The sequence below is a fragment of the Fukomys damarensis genome, unplaced genomic scaffold (assembly GCF_012274545.1).
Source record: "Fukomys damarensis isolate Sample0158 unplaced genomic scaffold, DMR_v1.0_HiC HiC_scaffold_16, whole genome shotgun sequence".
Taxonomy (NCBI): Eukaryota; Metazoa; Chordata; class Mammalia; order Rodentia; family Bathyergidae; genus Fukomys; species Fukomys damarensis.
Window position 1 is genome coordinate 27,520,977 of NW_022900928.1, and position 21,246 is coordinate 27,542,222.

The 21,246-nt window shown below is 35.2% G+C and overlaps 1 protein-coding gene and 1 pseudogene across 6 annotated transcripts in view; both read right to left on the reverse strand.

The window, feature by feature from the left end:
- C2cd3 (C2 domain containing 3 centriole elongation regulator) overlaps positions 1-21,246 on the reverse strand; it is a 130,152-nt gene that overhangs the window by 54,575 nt on the left and 54,331 nt on the right. For all 6 annotated transcript variants that reach the window (XM_010603279.3, XM_010603274.3, XM_010603280.3 and 3 more), the window contains 6 exons: positions 20,071-20,189; positions 12,313-12,435; positions 9,205-9,693; positions 6,643-6,788; positions 4,310-4,556; positions 1,622-1,802 (listed from right to left, as the gene is read on the reverse strand). In XM_010603279.3, coding sequence (XP_010601581.1) covers positions 1,622-1,802; positions 4,310-4,556; positions 6,643-6,788; positions 9,205-9,693; positions 12,313-12,435; positions 20,071-20,189 — 1,305 coding nt within the window. The remainder of the gene's footprint in view (positions 1-1,621; positions 1,803-4,309; positions 4,557-6,642; positions 6,789-9,204; positions 9,694-12,312; positions 12,436-20,070; positions 20,190-21,246) is intronic.
- On the reverse strand, positions 18,668-19,539 carry LOC104847741 (annotated as a pseudogene).

Sequence of the window (21,246 nt, forward strand, 5' to 3'; positions counted from 1 at the left end):
TTTTTTTTTTTTTTTTTTTTTTGGTACTGGGGATCAATCAAACTTGGGTCCTTGTACTTGCGAGGCCGGTGGCGGAACCACTGAGCTAAATCCCCAGCCCTATACATTTTTTATTTGAATCCCAAAATCAATACTGGCAGCACCTGGCAGTCATTCATGGACATATATAGAATAGTGAAAATTTTTGAGTTGCCAGATTTGCTTACTTTCAGCAGAGATCATACAAGGCGAGACTCTCAGAGGTAAGGAGATGGTAAGGGCAGAGCAGTATAGTGCAAGAAACTCTAGTTCTGCTTTCAATGCACAGGATTTGAATCTCAACTGGTGCTTATTCATGAGTCACCCTAAGAAAGTCATTTAACATGACAGAATCTAATTTTCTCTTTTATGAAAAACAAACAAAAATCAAAAGAAAATAGAAACTAACCAGGATCTTTGTTTGTAGGATTTAAGATTCTGATCTCTATGAGACATGTATAAATGCATTTTTCTTTTAGCAATAATCATTTGGAATTCCCTTCCTAAGCTGCTCTTGGTGACTTTATAGATCACAACTACCATGAATAATAAGAATCAACTATGGGGCTGGAGTTTTAGCTCAGTGGCACCATGCCTGCCTTTCAAGCTCAACGTCCTGAGTTCAATCTCTGGTACCAAAACAAAAAACAAAACAAACAAACAAACAAAAACCTGTTATGTGACTAAAATTATAGGCATATAAATTATACAAAATCAGATAAAATAATTGGTAACTCTATAAAGAAATTCTTTGTACTATGTTCTTTTCATCCTTTCTTCTTTCTTTAAAGTTTGAGACAGGGAGCCGGGGATTTGGCTCAGTGGTTCCACCGCCTGCCTCACAAGCATAAGGGCCCGAGTCTGATCCCTGTACCAAAAAATAATTTGAGACAAGGTCTTGCTAAGTCATTAAATTGCCTGGGTTGGCCTCAAACTTAAAATCTTCCTGTCTCAACTTCCCAGAGTGCTGGGATTGCAAACATGCATCTCCATGCTTGGCTCTTTGTTCTACAGTAAGTCCCTGACTTACAAACATTTGAGTTGCGAACTTTTGTAGATACGAATGCACCTTGCATTATGAACATTCATAGATGGGAACAGTGGCACATGCCTGTCATTTGGGAGGCATCAGGGTGATCTTGAGTTTGAGCCCAGCCTGGGCAACTTAACAACTTAGTGAGACCATGTCTCAAAATATAAACAGGGCTAGAAAGGTAGTTTGGCAAGAAGGCTATGTTCTCAATCCCCAGTATTGCAAAATAAAGAAGTAAAATTTACATAGTCCATTTTCTGTTTTGCTGTCTAAGGAAAACTAGAAATATTCAGCAACACAAAATCCACTCAAGAACAAATATTTCATGAGTATGAAAAAGAACTACACAAGAATATAGTTGTATTAATGAACTGCACAAGAGTAAAAAGGCCTAGCTGGGCATGTGGTGCATACCTGTCATCACAGCACAGAGCAGGGTGAAGCAGGAAGATCATAAGTCTGAGGACAGTTTGAACTACAGAGTTCAAAGGTACGTAGTGAGATCCTTGTCTCAAAATACAAAACAACAAAAACAAAAAAGAATGAGAAGCCCTAATTGACCAAACCTACCATTTTCAAGGAATTCAGGTCCTCTGAGCACACTGGACTGTGAGTCTTGAAATGGAAAATAGTACTGGACATAACAATCTGCTTCTCCCCAGACTGTGGCCTGAAGAGGGACTAGCCCTTTAACCATCTCTACACGGAACTCAAAGTGGTGTTCTATCAATCCACTTCCTTGGTCCTCCGCCTATTAAAAGAGACAGAAACACTGTTGAGTTTTAAAGAGTGACTTGCTTAAAATATCTCTGCTTTTTTTTTTTTTTTTTTTTTTGGTACTAGGGATCAAACTTGGGTCCTTGTACTTGTGAGGCAGGCACCAGAACCTCTGAGCTAAATCCCTGGTCCAAAATACTCCTACTTTTTGAGAAAGCTTGAGTATAGATGAGGAAATAAAAAAGATACTTAATTTTGCTTATATTTAACTCTCACACCTGCTCAGTGTAAACAGACCAAATAGGATTTTCTCTAGCTCATGACACTGAGTTCATACTAGGGAATCCATAAATGTAACTCTATGCATTAATGGAACAAAGGGAAAAAAACCAGTTAAACATCAATAAGTGCTTAATAAGCACATGGTAAAATTCAACAGTTGTTTGATGAAAGCTTTTAGTACACCAAAAATAGAGGTAATTTCTTTAATAGGAAGAAGAATATATATTTGAAACAAACAGGTATTAATTTACTTAATTACTATCTCTAGAGACCCTGGGAAAGTCCAGTAACAGTAAGGACTACTTATGGAGGTAGTGCATACACCATCACCGAAGATATAATTACCATTAAAGATTAGCCATGTATTTATTGAGTATTTACTATAAGCCAGGCATTGCACCCAAGTACTTCACTTGTATTACCTAATTTAGCACACATAGCTAATAACAGTGGAACCAGGGTTTGGACTCAGGTAGTCTGATTCTTCGTCCTTCCTTCCTTCCTTCTCCTTTCTCTCCCTCCCTCCCTTCCTCCTTCCCTCTCTCTGTCTTTCCTTGAAGTACTGGGGATTGAACTCAGGATCTTGTACTTGCAAGGCAGGCACAGGACTACTGAGCTAAATCCCTAGCCCTCAGATAGTCTGATTTTGAAGCCAGTATTCTTTACCTCTATCCTAGTTTCTGCAGTCATTAGACAACAGATTATTCAAAGGGGAAAATTCAGGATTCGGATAAGAGTGAGATAGAATAAATTATGTATTTACCACTTTATCCATCAATAAATCTGGAATAGAGGCTCTATTAGGTCTTGCTTTAAATCTATAAAAATGACTACTCAAAAGTTTTCCCTATAGGATAATAGAAAACTTACATTTTGATATCCTGAATGAAAAAACTTGGTGTGGGGGATCTCTCAGTTATAGCAGCTGCTTGATTTAATCATGCAGTATTGTAGTAATTTAACATTTCAGTTCCACAGAGAATGAACTTGGTCAAAGCCATGAGTATGGGGGGAAAATCAATTGTATTTATAAATACATAACCTCATAAGCAAGCCTCTGTGTCCACATTAAGAAATATTTTCTAAATTTTAGGGCCAGGGATTTAGCTCAGTGGCACCGTGTCTGCCTTGCAATCATGGGGTCCTGAGTTTGATCCCCAGTACCAAAAAAATTTTTTTTCTAAATTTTAGTGTGGAATTTAACAAAATCTGACTGTACAGGCAAAATGGGAGAGCATATAATACTTAAAGAAGACTTGGGCATATTATAGGTAATTTCTCTTATTTATGTTTTTATGTAATTTCAATTAGAAAAATATCATTTAATTTACTGATAGACACTAGTATCTAATAAAGAGCAAAGGCTTCATAACATAGCAATAATCTGCTAATGGATATTTTCCTAAGGCAGACATTTAAATTTGCTATCCAGACTCAGATTAAAGACCATAACATACTTAAATGATTGTGGAGATAGTGATTTGGTTATACTAGCAAAGACAAATATTGGATGTATAATGTCATGACACATCAAAATGAAAAACGAACTTGGAGTCAAAAGACCTGGGCCTGAACTCTAATTCTCTCATTCTTTGTTTTGTAAATCTAACAAAACTTATTTGATTCTGTTTTATCACCTATAAATGAGAATGCCCTCATACACTTGTTAGGGAAATAAAGTATGTCATAGTTTGCATTCTCAATTATATAGCACTATACAGGAAAATTACTTTTAAGTTATTAATAGAAAAACAAGGCACTTAATTGTAACTTTCAATGTGGATTTAGCAAAGAGTGTGAGATTTTGCCAACTAACATTTGGGATCATTCCTTTTTCCCAATTAAAAAAATTTTTTTTTATTATTATTATTATTTTTTGGTACCGGGGATCAAACTTGGGTCCTTGTGCTTGCAAGGTAGACGGAACCACTGAGCTAAATTCCCGGCCCCCAATTTTTTTTTTTTTTTTTAAGGGCAATTCAGTTAGTAAATCAGAAAATTAAGATCTGATTGTTCAGTCAGATTTTCCTTATAAATTCAGGGAGCTGAGAGGAACACAGAGAACCATTTAAACCATAAAAAAAAAAAAAAAAAAAAGTAACAATTCTTCTGATTTAAAGCAAGCACTGGAGTGAAAGTCAAGTTCTCTGTTGAGACTTCCATTACTGAAATAAGGATTTGGGGTAACAGTTTCTCTTAAATGTTGAACAGAAAATGGGATTTTAGTTTTCTATGAAAGAAACATTGTAGAGTCATTACCATAGCCACAGATGCTACAGATGGCTGGTCCAGGAAATGGGCTGGCCTAGGGCCAGAGGGAGGGAGTGTTCCTTCTTCATTCTTTAATCTTTGCAGTGCTATTATCTGATCTGAAGAACCCATGGCTAAAAACACTCGAAGGCTCCCATTTTGGTGTCCTGAGAATACATCAATCACAGGCATGTAGCTGTCCACAGCCACAACTGGGTACCTGGCATCAAGCAGCAGGCGAGAAATCTTTGGATCTCTAGAGGAGAAGGAATTGTGAGTGAGCAATAACAGTGATCAATCACGTCAAGAGTTGCTACATTTCTTACATGGCTTTTTTTCTGTTTGCCAAAATGGACCTACAACTTTAAAAGTAAGTGTAGTTTTAAAAAATGTGATTCTGTCAGTAATCCATCAAACTAAAATATCAGGTAGTTGAAGTTCAAAATGCAACAATTTCAGAGCTGGGAATGTATCTGACGTATCTCTGTGCTACCACAGCCCCAAGCCTAGGGTCTGCGATGAAGCAAGTATCTCAGTTAAGCCTTGCTGAACTGCCATTCATTCATTTATTTAGAAACAGGGTTTTGCATGTAGTGTAGCCTGGACTCAAACTTTCTGCCTTTGTCTTTCAAGTGTGAATTGTATTATTTCAGATGGAGGCAGCGTAGTCAACTTGGACGTGTGTGGATCTTAGTCTGGCAGATAAGATCTGGATAATATTACCAATGATATCACCCATCTGTTGAGCATATACTATGTGGTAGGTACTTTATAGTGTTTCTAATCCACTTAACACTGCAAAAGTTGGTATTATCCACTGTTAACAGATAAGAAAAGCTCAATACAGAAAGGTTAACTAACTTAGCTAAGGACACCCAGGTAGTAGGAAGTTGAGCTAGGGATTCAGGCTTTGAACTCCTGTATTTGATTCTAAAGCTCAAATGTTCTGTTACACTATATTGAATTTTAGCATTAGCTCTCCCACTTACTTGCTAGATGATTTAAGCAATCAATTTGACTTTTCTGAGTCTGACTCCTCCTTTTTAAAATGTAAGTAATTAAACTTTCATCACAGGCTGTAGGGACTACAGAATGATAAACAATATAAAATACCAATTATGGTACTGGTACAGAGATAAATGCTCAGTAATTGGTAGCCACTATTATTTAATACTGTTTCAGAAAGAATGAAAAGTGGAGGAAAGGGAACACCAGACCAGACTAATATCACAACTATTAAAAAAAAAAGAAAAGAAAAAAGAAAAAGCCAAAGCCCATAGCAGACATACGTGATTTCAGCATTACTTCTCAGCCTGTTTTTTAATGTTACCATCATAAGTACTTAACTACTCACAGAAGGTGACCCATATATTTTATCATTGGATCCTCAGAATTATTCCAAAAGACACAGGGGATCTATTATTGCCCTCATTTTACAGAAAAGGAAAAGAAAACCAGAGAAGTTAAGTGACTTTTCTAAGTCAAAGGACAGATTTTCTCATTTGTAGAATAAGGGCAATGATAACACTTCCTGACTTGCAGGAAAGCTCAAATGAGATAATGGCCACAAAAGCCCAACATTTAAAACACAACTATAAGGAAGTTTCTAGAGGGCCCGGGATTTAACAGTGGTGCTGCCACCTGCCTTGCAAGCTCAAGGACTCCAGTTCAATCCCCAGTACCACCAAAAAAAAAAAAAAGCTTCTAGAAAAGAGATGTTATAAAGTAATTTAATATTTGCACTGTGAATCAAAACAGAAAATGAACAGTTGCATTAGGCACAGAAATAAACTTCAGATTAATTCATACTCTAGACAGGTGCTAAAAGTGAGGTACGAATCAAATCTAAAGGTCTAAACACAGCAAATTTGCAATAATGGATATGACCCATACTGACATTTCATGACAGAGAGGTAAAGTGTTAGTTTAGTGAGATGGTACCTTTGGACAGTAGAGCTTTTTTGGTAGAGAATGGACTCCTCAGTGACGCAATCCAGGTACTCAACCTGGCTCTGCTCTTACGACATTTGTGACAAGTAGTTTAACTTGTTTGAGCCTGTTAACTCAACTGTACAACAGGCAAAATAAAAGTACCTGCCTCAGAGATTTTTATGAATATTAAATGATGTGATGTATGAAAGACCCTGAGCACAAGTGCCTGAAACACGGCAAGCGGTATCTGTGCCACTGTTTTACAACTGGAGAAAGAACAGAAACAGTGGTGAACCTGACAGGTCCTCCAAGGGACTATTGAGCTATTCATATTTGAAAACCAAAATAATTCTTCAGTCCATACAAAAACAAAGATGCAAGTAAAGAATACTCCAAAGGACCCCATTTACTTGAATGACACGTAAAATTGATGAAGAGGGAGTTTCACCAGCCCGAGCAGCTTGTCCTGTCCTGGAAACTTGTTCCAAGTTTCAATTATCATCACATTGTTTTTAAGCCTTTCCAGGTATTTGGAAGACAGAGAGACAGGAATCACCTGTGGGGTGGGGGGGAACAAACAACAAAAAAAGTCTATACCTGAGACAATGGTTCAACTTGTATTTTTACTCAACAAATATTTACAAAAAAAAAAATATACCACTCCACTGTCAAAAACAAAGCAAATATTTACAGTGCACATACAGTGTTAGGAGCTAAGGCATTACAATTAAATTAATTCTGTACTCTCAACAGAAGTTGTTACAGAGTAAATGATCCGTTATTAGAGAGTAATATATGTAGGCCAGATACAATGGCCTAGTGTAAAAGAAAATAGTAAGGGCAACGGTTCATCTGGATTTTGTTTTTTTTTGTTTTGTTTTGTTTTTAGGTACTGGGAATCAAACTTAGGATCTTGCGCTTGTGAGGCAGGTGTGGCACCACTGAGCTAAATCCCCAGTCCCACATCTGGATTTTTAATGTAAAAAAGAATTGACTAGCTGGTTCTTGAAAGAGAAAATATAAGTCATAAGGAGATCTAGAAGAGAGTAGTTCTGTCAAATTAATAGCACAAAGTGGGTGAATTGGTGCATGCCCTGTAATCCCAGCACTTGAGAGGCTGAGGCAGGAGGACTACTGAAAGTTTGAGGCCAGCCTGAACTACATAGTAAGACCAATAAAAAAAAAAACCAAAACAAACAAAGAAACAAAGAAACAAACAAAAAAATTAAAGCACAATCAAGGGACCAGCAATTTGTAGGAACCTAACCTATAGTAATAATTATAATAATGGAAGTGAGATAATCTCCAATGATGAAACCAGTGAAAACCGTAAGAGGCAAAAAGAGTGAAGCCAGAAGTATAAGGTCTGATGATACTGTAGGGTGTGTTCTTTGTGTGTGTAAATCCCTATGTTCGATCCCCTGCACCAAACAAAATATAAGTAAGGCAAGATGAAAGAAAGATACTAGAAGTGCAGAGAACCAGAGAAGAGCTACTTTTGTATTCACCTAAGAAATTCTAATTACTCGAAGATTATGTAATTCTGTTCTTAAAACCAGAAGTAAAACACAGCAACCTAGTCTAAATAGGTTTAAGAAAAAGCTTAGGGGAAAAAGAAAGTAGCCCTATACATTAAGGCTGAGCAGGAATTACCATGAATAAAATGCTCTGCCTCATAGGTATCATAGGTTGAGAAAAAAAAATTCAAAGAATGGTACATGTAAAATTAGAGAGGCTGGAGAAAAGAACAGTGCTGAGTTGCTAAGCACAGTTGGACAATCCAAGTGCGGAATGGTGGAATTTAGATGGGAGAAGCAGATGCACTCAGTTCTTAAAGGGTCTTGGAGGCTACACTAAGGACTTAAAAGTCTATCCTGAAGGCTTTAGGGAATCACTGAAAAGCTTTAGCAGGGGAGTAAAATACTCAGGTTAGTGTTTTAGAAAGCTCATTCTTAGTGGTACATACAGGAAGGAATGCACAGAGAGAGGTCAGACATAGAACAATCTGCAGTCTATTTGGAATGAGTGTGAAGGCTTGAATGGAAGCAGTAGCAATGTAATGGAAGGGGATACATGCTAGAGATAGTTAAGTTTGTAGCATATACTGGACTTGGTCAGTGAGCAAGAGTCAAGGACAACTTTCAGGCTCTACTTAAATTTCTGAGTAAACTATAAAACAAATTAAAGTAGACAAAAAGAACAGATTTGGAAGGAATAATAAATTCAGACTTGGATGCATTTGAATTCCTTCTTTCATTTACACATTCTTAATATCTGCATGTTAAGGCAAGTTAAGGCATTCAGGTGGTAGTAACTAGCAGGCAGTCAGATACAGAGGTGTGAAACTATGGCAAAATGTACGGTTATACAGAAATGCATACTGGAAGTTATCTTCATAAAAATCAAAGTGAAGCTGCAGGAACAGATGTGATCATAGGGAGAAGGGAGTTGATATGAAGAGAGCCAGCAAGTGTACTAAATGTGGTACTAACTGGTTAAGACAAAGGAAAAGTGCTGGAGTCACCAACCTTTCCTTGGTTTTCTCCTGGCCTGACAACTTAAAACAATCAGCTGCTGAGTCAGGATTTGAAAGGAAGGGGGCAACTGAGTGACAGGAAAATAAACAAACAAACAAACAAACAAATAAATAAATGAATAAATAAAGACTAGAGGAAAGTTGGGGAAGTTTAACTGATCAAACTTCTAAAGGAAGCAGAAAGGAATAGAATCCAGAACTAAGGCAAAAGAAACAGTGGGAAACTATACAAACTGAGAAAGAAGAGGAGAAATAGAGAAAAAATGTTTTAAAATGTTGGCAGCCTTTTTCTTTTTCATCCAGTTAGAGTACACCAGATAATTACCAGGTTCTTTCCAGATTGAATGTTCTAAATTTAAGACAGAATTATGATTTGGGAAACATTTTGTCTCCTATCCTCATATACGTCTCACTGATATGGAATATACAAAGTTACCTGAGAAAAGTTAAAGACTGGTTGTGTTGTACTCCATGCGATGACAGATCTGGTGACTTCCTCTGTGTTGAAGAATTTGCAAATTAAATAAACATTGCATGCTGGCTGTTTCTCAGATTCTTCAGTAATGAAGTCTTTTCCTTCTGGGACCATCAAAAGCACATGCAATAGCAAAGCATTTTCTTTTATTGACTCATTTGTGTAATCTACTAAATTGTGAGAGGCTGGCATGAAGTCTGAAGAATTTTTTGCTACAGAGCTTGGTGACTTTGGGTTGGGAAGCATCAAATTTTGTGCTTTTTTTGTATTTTCCTCATGAATTTGATTTAGGTTCTGTGGATTTTTGGTACAGGTAGTATCTTGGTTGGACTCTTGTAATATCTTCTGTGAACTTGTAGCAACACAAAGTGGGGTATGTTGGGTGCTGCTAGTTAAATGAGTATTAACACCTGTGAAATCCTTGTTATCTCTAACAAGTTCTATTGTTACCTATAAAACACAAAAGAATAATCAGTAAGAATGTCCTGTAGAAGTGGAATCAGAATTTTGGAACTGGAGGTAATGTTAGATTATTAGAAAATGAATTAACTCATCCTTAATCGCCAAAACAGGAAGAACACCAATATACTGTGTATTTATTAACTTGTCAGACTGAGAAAAATTAGGCAGATTATCACTGATACGAGATGAACCTAGAACATCTTTGCTAGAAAGCAAGATGCTCAGAAAAGGATGGACATATGTTTAAAGAATACAGAATCCCATTCACTTGGCCCCTATTAGATAAATATAGGATAATTTGAGCATCAAAGTAACAGTAATGGATTATAACCCATCAAATAATATAAGACTCCATAAATCCATACTAATGTAAAATTTATATGGGAAAAGAGAGAACTATTCTGTATAATAGAATGCCAATTAATAAATTCTCAGGGAGACCACAATGATATAACTCAGTGGTAGAGGGCTTGCTTGTCTAGCACAAACAAGGCCTTAGGTTCAAGTTCAATCTCTGACACTAAAAAAAAAAAAAGCACAGAGAATGACAGTTAGAAATTTCCATTTTACAATTATTTTAATAATATATGATTCAGGTAACTCCAGTGGCAGGATATTCTACAAAAATAATTGGCTTACTTTTAAAAATTATTAATGTACTAAAATGACAAAAGGGCTATGAAACTATTCTAGACTGAAAGATTAGAAAAATATGATGATAAAATGCAAATGGACTGGAAAGAAAATGACCATAAAGGAAAGTACTGGCACCACTGGTAAAATGTATGGGCTACTGGAGAAATATATTATCAATATTAAATTGATTTGTATAAATATAGAGTATTATGCACAATCATGTTCTTGTTCTAGAAAATACATTAAGGGGAAAATAATCATAATGCCTGTAACTTATTCTCATATAGTTTAGAACAAGTGTGTGTGTTTATGAGTATGTACATTTATTACATATGTGTTATATATGGAAAGAAGGAATAAAGCAACATAGAATTATAAAGTAAATGTGAAAAATGAAGAATTGGAGAGTCTAGGTAATGGCTATGGGAGCTCTTTGATTATTGTATTTGTGGTATTTCTGTAAGTTTGAAGATATTTCAAAATAAAAGTTAAAAATGTTAAGCAAAAAAGAAAAAGGACGTGGGATAAATATGCAGAACAGAAGTGGCCACTAACTGTCAGAAGAATGAATTACTAGAGATGAAAGGCTTCTTATTGTTTCTTTTATTTGAAATCCATAGGTATTACACAGCAATGTTCTTTTGCTCTGTTAAATAGAGGCAGAAATCAATCTAATAGAGTACTTCTCTATCTAAGTCCATCAATTCTCTTTATTACCCCTTTCAGATTTTAAACCCTGGTGCCAGAATGAACCCAGGAGGCAAAAATAAAACTTGGACAGCAGGAGAGTAATGTGGTATTATTTTTTGCAATAATTCTTTAAAGGTAAGTGATATTTACTAGGAAGACCAGGAAGAGAAGAAAGAGAAGGCTTTCAAGACGAGAAGCAGCATAAACATAAATAGGAAAACATGGGAGACATGAGCCAGCATGCTATCTCACTGAATTTTATATAATCTGACATGGCTACTGGTAGAGAAGGCTGAAGTAGCAGGTAGGGGTTACATGGTGAGCCTTGTACATTTAAACTGTGGGTGACGGGGAAGCCATAGGGATTTTTTACCCATGACTGGAAAAATTTTTTAAAACTCACCAGGATATCTAATGAATTTATACTGAAGACACTCATTCAAATACTGCCACCCAAGAAATCCTGGTGCTTCTGAACACAAGGAAAGAACCCTTTCGCCAATGAATTATACATAGGAATTCACTTCACAAGGCACAGTTACTTTACTCCTAGTTCATGACCACAACTCTAGACCAAGTCAATCTTCTCTTTTTGGGACTAATGTAATATCCTCATACTCCCTCTCTTGCCCTCCTCCAGTCTATTGCACACACAAATATTTTAAAAATGTAAATCAGATCACTCCCATGCTTCAATGTCCTTTCCTTGCTCTTAGCCTAAAATTTAAGCCCTTACCTACCTTAACTGCAAATCTCTGATATGGCTCCTACCTGCCTGTTTAACCCTACTTTCTTTCACTTCCTTCTTGCATACTATGCTCTGGTAACATCTGGTCTCTTGGCAACAAAAAGTCTATTTCTCCTTTAGGGACTGTTTTTTTTGGTTACTCCTTCTCTCTATAATGACTTTCCCAATGTTTTTAACTTTCTCTTATTCTTCAGATCTTACCTTAAATGTCACCTTCTTAGTGAGAGCTTACCTGATACCATCTTCCACTTCCTTCCAGGTACTTATTATCATATCATTTATTTCCTTCATAGTACTTCTATTAACCTATTTCAATAGAATTCTACCAATAGCAGACCTTGCTTTTCTTGTTCACTGCTATATTCTTTTTTTTTTGGTACCAGGGATTGAACTTGGGTCTGCTTGTGAGGCAGGCAGCAGAACCACTGAGCTAAATCCCTGGTCATCACTGCTATATTCTTAAGTGTCAGCCAATAATACTTCTCAGTATTATTGAGAAATACTTCTACTTTTCTGAATAAATATCTATGTACCTTCAGGGGGCCAAGTGGAGTGTGACCATTTTCCTGTTGCACTGGGAGTTGGTCAGTGAAAGAAAGCAGCTCTGACTGAATGACAGCTCGCAAGGGGAGTAACGCAGATCCGATAACTTCTGGCTGAGGGAAAAAGACAAAGCTTAGGTTAAATTAAAGGAGAACCACAAAGGATTTTAATTGAAGTTACAACTGATGATGGCTATAAAAGGAATTGTGCTTTATGAAGTACAAAGTTTAATTGTTTTCCTGAAGCAATTCTAAGTAGAATCCCATATTCTATCATATTTTGATTCCCTCTGAGTTTTGCTACATCTTCAGGGAAGATTATAGATTTTGAAAATCACAAAGAAGCTGGAAAATTATTTTTTTATTATGAGTAGCTCTTTATACAAAAAGTTTAACTTTACTAATAAATATAAAAATGAAATTTAAAAAGTTATATAACTTAAAATACCTGATGCTATCAGAGCTATGAAGAAATAAGTCTGTCAAATAAATGAATAAATATACCAGCAACATACCTTTGGACAGGAAATTTGGTAGTTAACATAAAAAACCTTTAAATATTCATATTCCTTGACCCAATAATCCATTTCTGGGAATTTATATTGAACAAATAATAAATAATACAAAAAAGCTTATACACAAACATGAATATGTTAAAAATAGCAATTACAGGTAACCAGATGTATAACAGTCAACATTAGTAAGCTAAGCATGCCATCCATAGAATGATATAATATGAAGTCATTAAAATGATGCTAACTAAAAGCTTACAGTATAAAGAATATTTGTTATAATGTTTGATAAAAGGTATTAAATTATATGTATAGTAGGCCTTCAAATTATGTGGAAAACATTAAGCACATATTTTTGACAAAAAAATGAAATAAAAACTTTCAATACAATGTTAAAGACAGGACAAAAGCTGCACATAAAGTTATATGACATACTGTATTTATTTGAAAAAGATAAAGGAGATATATTTCAAAATAACAACATTTACTGAGATTATAGGCAATTTTGCCTTTTAAATAAAATTATTTTACAAATTTTCTACATAAGCCTGAATTTTATTTTGCAATTAGGAAAAAATAGCCACTAACTACAGAAAAATGATTCAACATAAATATATCAAAATGTTAACAGAGGTTGTCTTGACGTTGTAGAATTATGTGATTTCCCCCTTTATATATTGTTATTTGGGCAAAATGGCTTATATTATTTATATATTATGGAAAAACAAACAGAAAAGAGAGAAAAATTGTATTCTTTAAGTTACCTATACTATAAATGAGGTCAAAGATTACACCTATAAGCTATTCTTTTCTCTTTTTTGGTACCAGGGATTGAACTCGGGGCCTTGTGCTTGTGCGGGAGGTGGCAGCCCCACTGAGCTAAATCCCCAGCCTAGTTATTCTTTTCTTGAAGGAAGCAAACACTGCTTATGTCAGTTCATTGATACATTTTGTGCTGTTGCAAATGGATTTTACAAACATAGAATTAGCCGATCAACTGCTACTCATAATTACATTATTTAGGACCAGGGCTAGATACATTGGCTATTTCCCTGTGAACAGGAAGTAGAATCTCAAATTAAGGCTACTATAACTTATATCAATACTCAATATAGTAAGGGAACACAGAAAAGAGGTTAAGAATGTAAGAGTCTGAAGATAGAAGTCTACTGGCTCTTTTTTTTTTTTTCCTGTTTCAATGGTCTATTAAACAAATAATGGATATCAAAAAATGATGAGAAATGTATCAATTAAAATGAGTTTTTTAATGATATAATTGACCATGTGAAATAGGAATAAAAGGGCTAAAGGTGTAGGGAAAATGGGAAGGGTAGGGGAAAGGTAATAAGGGAAAAAATATGAGAAAATGAAAAATGGAAATAAAGTGTTTGTAAATGGAGAGGGGAGGAGGGGGTGAAGGGAGGGCATGGACAAGGGGAAAAAAATGAGAACCAAGACCTGTCATGTAAAGGTACAAGATCCCAATAGTGAACATAATTGTACTGTATACCTAAAATGTACCAATAAACTCAATAAAAGAAAAAAAATGAGTTTTTAAAAGACCAGTTTATACCTTCCTTTGAATTATATCTATAAACAATTCAAATATATAAATCTCATTGTTTTTTTTTTTTTTTTTTTTTTTTTTTTTTTTTTTTACATAAATCTCATTCTTAAACCCAAAAGAATCTTTCTAAAGAAATGAAATACAGGATCTAAATCATTCAAAAATTATTTTTTTGTTTTGTTTTGTTTTTTGAGACAGGGTCTCACTATGTAGTTCAGACTGCTCTGGAACTCACTGTGTATCCCCAGGCTGGTCTCGAACTCACAGCGATCATCCTGCTTCATCCTCCCAAGTGCTGGGATTACAGGCATGCGCCACCATGCCCGGCTCAAAAATTAATTTTTAGGGCTGGGGATTTAGCTTAGCCTGCTTGCAAGTTCGATCCCTTGTATCCCCCCCCAATTACAGTAAATTACATAATAAGAAATGAAACAGAATGACAATTATATACAACTATTAAAAAGTTTTAAAAAGTTGAATGATGGTGCAAAGTTGCCATATTAATTTAATGAGTACTATTCACTAACACTTTTATAGTGTACCTAGTTTAAATTTTTAGGTAGTAGATTTAAAGAGCAAATCTTGAAACAAACAAAAAAGCCAGTAAATCTTGAAATGTTCCAATTTTGTTCATGTTGTGAATTACAGAAATATCCTCCAGAAAAGTCAAGTATTTGGCAAAGCAAGGCATACAGGACCAGTTTTTTTTTGGTCCCGGGGATTGAACTCGGGTCCTTGCACTTGTCAAGGCAGGCCACTGAACCGCTAAGCTAAATCCCCGGCCCCAGGACCAGATTTTGATAAAGGTCCTTTTTTTGGGGGGAGCCCTATAACTACTTTAAATATCCCAGAGATTCTTAAAGATAACTTTCAATACAGCATAAGTAACTTTTATAAACCTTTCCTTATATAAAACATGTATACACAGTACAGTAATTAAATGTTTACAGTGAATGTTTAAATGAGTGATGCTAAACCCTTTAAAAAAAACTCAGCTGAGTGACTGTACAATGATATTTTAAAAGACCAATAATTTGATATGTAGGAATATTCAGGATTACATTAAGCATACAGGACGTATCAATTAGTTTCCTTTCAAGTTCTGTTATTAGAATCTAGTTTACATACCAAACTGCCTTTCCTTTCTATGAAATTCTATGACAATCAAAACTGATGTAAATGTTTAAGTTTTGTATCTCTAAGCTGTATAATCCATGTAAAAGTAGCTCAGAAATTCTCAAATCGCTTATTAAAGAACTGACAATATTACTGTCTTTTTTTTTTTTTTTTGGTACCGTGGATCAAACTCAGGTCTTTGTGCTTGCGAGGCAGGCAGTGGAACCACTGAGCTAAATCCCCGGCCCCAATATTACTGTCTTGAAACATCTACTATATTTCAAACTTTTCTTCACAATACCATATTTTTAACTTTTAATAAATTTATCAGCTGTCATTCTTTTCATAGGAATGAACACATTTTCACACTGAACAAAGCAGTTCAAAGACATAAATTCACTTAAAAAAAGTACAGAAATGTAAAGAATGAATCAGTCATTGTTAAAAAAGCTTGATACAATAAGACCTTTGAAGGTCATCAAAATATAAACCACTTACATAAAATGACATTATCTGTATATATGACAAGATCCAAGGACACAAGTCTGCCTTTTGAAACATGAGCATTTCCTTATGAATTAAAAATTAGAAACTATGTAGCCCAAAAAGTTTCAAACCTACTAGAAGAGCAAAATATAAATTATACCCAATGAAAATGTGCTTTGAAAATATACTTTCGATTATTTTGTCCATTTTTACAACTCTTAATTGGACACTTGAAAATGTGTTATTACTTTAACATATCTAATATCCAATAACTGCTGATATAATTTTTTGTTTGGTACAAGTGATTGAACTCAGGCCCTTGTGCTTGCAAGGCAGGTGGCGGAACCATTGAGCTAAATCCCTGGCATGCTGGTATAATTTTTTAAGTGACAAAATAGCGCAGACTAAACTTAACAAATGTGAATGTACACTATACAATTGCTTAAACAATACTTTAATGTGAGCTGAATATATTTTAGTCTTGAATGCTGTATATTTATAAAATTTAAATGTACGTAGTAGTAGGAAATAGGATGTAAGTCTGAATGTTGCTGTAGTAGTAAAAATGCCAGGTTCAGGGCTGGGGGTTTAGCTGTGGTGCTGTTGCCTGCCTTGCAAGCGCAAGGACCCAAATTTGATCCCTGGTACCAAAAAAAAACAAAAAACAAAACAAAAAAACCAAATCAAAAAACAGAAAACCAGGTTCAAACTGAGGTAGTTATTAAACAAAATATTCTAAAAGGTGGTCAGTGAAAATCTGAATTCCGGCATCCAGAAATTTGCTTGGTACCATTTTACTATCATCAGTAAATTGATTTTAAGTATTTTGTAATCTTAGGTAATTTTAAACCCTGGATGAAGCTGATTAGACCTACAATCTGCAGACTATGTCTTATTTATTTATTTATTTTATACCAGGGATCGAACTTGGGTCCTTGCGCTTGCAAGGCAGGCAGCAGAACCACTGAGCTAAATCCCTGGCCCTGCAGACTATGTTTGCATTATCAGGGTAATACAGACAGTCCAAATGATCAAAGAGTATCCAACAGTTTGTAACAACAGCATTTTTGAATCATATTCTATTTAACAAAATCCACTAGATCTATAAAATTGTGTATTTTTACAGTTTTTCTATTATAAGTCTTAAAAATATATACAGTATAAATGAAAAACATAAAATACTTAATAGGTAATTCTGTATATAGCTCATAATTAAGTGGAACCTACACATTCCAATTATAGAAAGCATTATTTGCTCAGTAACTCATCTTACTATTTTTAATGTATTTTCTCTCCTATGAACCAACTTATTAAATAATTCATGTAATTTGTATTCTCAACTACAGTGTTAAAAAAAGAATAAAAATCTACTATTTTGAAGCAAAATGGTGGTTCTTTCCTAGTGGTTCCATGGGAACACAGGGAATTCAGAATTCAGCCACCTGTCCCAGACACAAGGCCACAGTATCTCTGAGGATAGCAGGCTTACAGAGATCTGGGAAAGTTCTTTTTGATCAGACTTAAATTTATAGTGCTATTTAAAGTAATGTAATATGTTGATAGGATATGTCTACAAGAAAAGTCATTTTGGTCTTGCTCCACTTTTTTATTTATTTTTTTTAAAGACAAGTTCTTGCTGTGTAGTTCAGGATGGCCTTAAATTCACTATGCAGCTCAGGTTGGCCATGAACTTGTGGCAAATCTCCTACCTCAGCCTCCCAAGTGGTGGAATTACAGGTGTGCACCATCATGCCCTGCCTATTTTAAATTATTAAATGAGTATTAAATCTAATTATATTACATTTTCAAAATTTAATGGCAATCAACACATACAAACTTTAATAGTAAGGATTTATCTGACTTACAGAAAAAAAGTATAATTAAGAGACTAAAGGTAAAACTATTATTGTAAAAGTCACTGTTCACTAGCACAGGAACAACTGGACTGTTTTCAGCTGTCATAAATCACTGAACGTTCCTAGGATATATGTGGAGAAATACCTATCTCTGTATACTAATTTTAAATATGATTTTTATTCTGAGAAACCAGACCTGGAATATAATTGTATCAAATTTACATAATTGAACAAATAATAATTAGCAATCTTTGGGTGAATAATCTTTTGTAAAAAAGTCTGATATGTGAAAATGTTTTCAAATCATATTTCTATTTTTTCACAGCTTTATAGGTATTTATAATTTTCAAATTTGTAATATTCCATGTGATTTGATGTACTTTTATAGAAAGAGTAAGATAAAAACATTTAATGAGAATAAATATTAAAAGAAAGAGTAAATATATCTAATTTGCAAAAATTGGTATCTGACATTTGTGTGCTCTTATAAAGAGTGCACAGAACATTTCTGCCAGGAACAAAAAAAAGATATATTCTTTTTAAACTCAGACTTCAAGTTTTCTCCAATATTTATTCTAATTCTAATTCCTGGAAATATCTTCAAGTTTTGAATTCTAGATGTAATGTGTTTTGTTATATATATAGTGTGTGCTTTATTCCTAAGCAAGTATATATTTCAAATCTTTGAACAATATGATCAGATTCAAGATAATGGTATCTTCACAAAATCTGTAGATATTCTCAGTGGAAGATTAGTGTTGAGATTCCTAGTGCACCATCATGAAAAACCAGTAAAAGATAATACATGATTATGCTTTAGTAGGATTTCTTGAAGGCTTGGGATCATAACTGTATAAGAAAGTAGCTGTTATTATAAGGATAGCTCCAAGGAAATAGGCACTGATTGGCACAAAGTCCTAAGGCCAAAAATAGGATATCAGTGTTGATAATAACATGGATAAAGGGTTGCAAATCCTTTAAAAATATTATCTACATACTTAATCACAGTAGTGATAAGGCCTCCAAGTGTCAAGCTGAATGTTTCTTATCTATACTGATTTGTTTCTTTTAAGATTTTTCTCAAAATAAACTCCAGCAAAACCACTAGAAAAACAGGCTGTGAGAACTACTACGAGGCTCACAAATTGAGAATCAGCTGAGAATTTTTAGAATCAAGGTCTTGGGAATCTGAGGGTCACTGTACACAAGCAACCCATCACCAAAATTACTAGGGGGAGAGCCACTGGTACACACTAACATTTACTAAGCATAGACACATAGCAAAATAATGCTGTTGTTAGAATTTTCAACTGACATGTACTGATAGGTAGCTGCATCTAGATTTAACACTGCTATATAGAGTAAATTATTCTGAAGAGTATATATCCTTCATGGAATAGTAAGCTTAAGTGCTTCCATAGACTTAATAAAATTTCATCATGTAGTACTTGATTCAGTGCTCTTAGACTACATTTAGTCTTTGTAGATTAATAAAAGGCAGGCCCAACAACCACTGTTGTAGAAGATAGACAGTGAGGTCCCTCTGCTTTTGAAGCCCTGGAATAATGCACTTAGCACCAAACTGACAGTCTGAAAGACTAAAATTCCCAAAGAAAGGCATTTTAGGTTGGCAGACATTGTTTCATCTTCATTAGCCTCCCTTACAACTCAGTGGGCTGCCTGCACCAGCCCGGGTCTGCCACTGTCCCTGGTCCCATCCTGGTGCAGCCCAGGCTTTTCTGGTTCCCATAGTCCCATCTGGCTCTTTTATTAGCTTGAGTGATCTTAAATATGTTACTTATCCTTCACTAAATCTCAGTTTCTTCATCTATAAAATGAAGATAATAATGTATTGAATTAAAAAAAATAACATTGAATTGACAGAGTTCTTGTAACAATGAAATGTGATAAGTATGATTGTGAACAGACTTTAGAGTCATATTTGGCCTATAATGAACAGCAGAGAAGAGTGACAATGATAATAATAAGCTTTGAGTGTTTGAGCCTGGAGAAATTCCTACTTTAGACACAAATATAATTTTAAGTATGTGCCAAATCATTGATGTGAAGAATAAGGCAAAGGTCAAAAATTACTTGAGGCTGGGGAGTTAGCCCCGTGGTGCTGCCGCCTGCCTTACAAGCCCAAAATCCTGAGTTTGATCCCTGGTACTAAAAAAAAAAAAAAAAAAAAAAAAAAAATCATTCTAAGTACCTTTTTCTGAGGAGTTTTTTTGGCATAAATTTGGAAAGTGAGGTTAGAATTCCACCAGTGCTGTATCATTGAGCCACTGAAGTGTACTGGAAACACAGATCGTTGCTGAAATTTCACCACTGTAAGAAGAACAAGACATGTAGACAGAAGTATGTATCACAGCAACCAAGCAAAGCCTTCATTAATCAATGCCTTCCTACCCTCTCCCTTTCAAATCTAACAAAGATCTTTTTCAGGGAATCTTGTCAGTGTGACTTCATAGAAAGTATTAGGTAGGATTAAAGGAGCAGAGATAAAGCAAAAACCCTGGATACTGTAGCAGAAGATAAACAATGCTATATTTCTTACTTTGTTATGAGATACGAAAGACAGGATGTGTACGGAGACATCCATATACTTCACTGAGTTTAAGGTAATACAACTTTTTAAAAGACAAGTCAAACAAGTAAATCATATAGTAATATATGTGTACCAGGGATCAAATTCAGGACCGTGTGCTTGCAAGGCAGGCATGGTACCGCTGCCGCTGAGCTAAATCCCTGGCCCCAAGATTTTTTTGGTACCGGGCAGGTGATGGAACCATTGAATTAAATCCCCAGCCCTTAATTATATCTTTTGTGGTACCAGGGATGGAACTTGGGTCCGTGCGCTTGCGAATCACTGAGCTAAATCCCTGGGCCCCTCCTAATTATATCTTGATAAAACTTTTTAAAAAGAAAAATGGCAACAGTTGAAGGAAGATGATCTAAACATCTAGTGACTTGCTGCCTTACATCAGCATAGTAATAGTATTGCTGGGCCAGCTCCTTCACGTATAAGGTATTAGAATAGATTTACTTCAAAATTCTTTCTAGCTCTGAGCTTATGGTACTATAAAAGTCAGATGCATAATTAGGACTTAAAATTTCTTATAGAGTCAAAATATCTAAGGAATAGGGCTGGGATTTTAGCTCAGTGATTTTGCCACCTTGCAAGTGCAATGGCCCGAGTTTGATCCCCAGGTACAAAAAAACAAACAAACAAACAAAGAAACAAACAAAAAACTGGGCGTGGTGGTGCATGCCTGTAATCCCAGCACTGGGGAGGCTGAGGCAGGAGGATCGCTGTGAGTTCAAGACCAGCCTGGGCTACATAGGGAGTTCCAGGTCAGTCTCAACTACATAGTGATACCCTGTC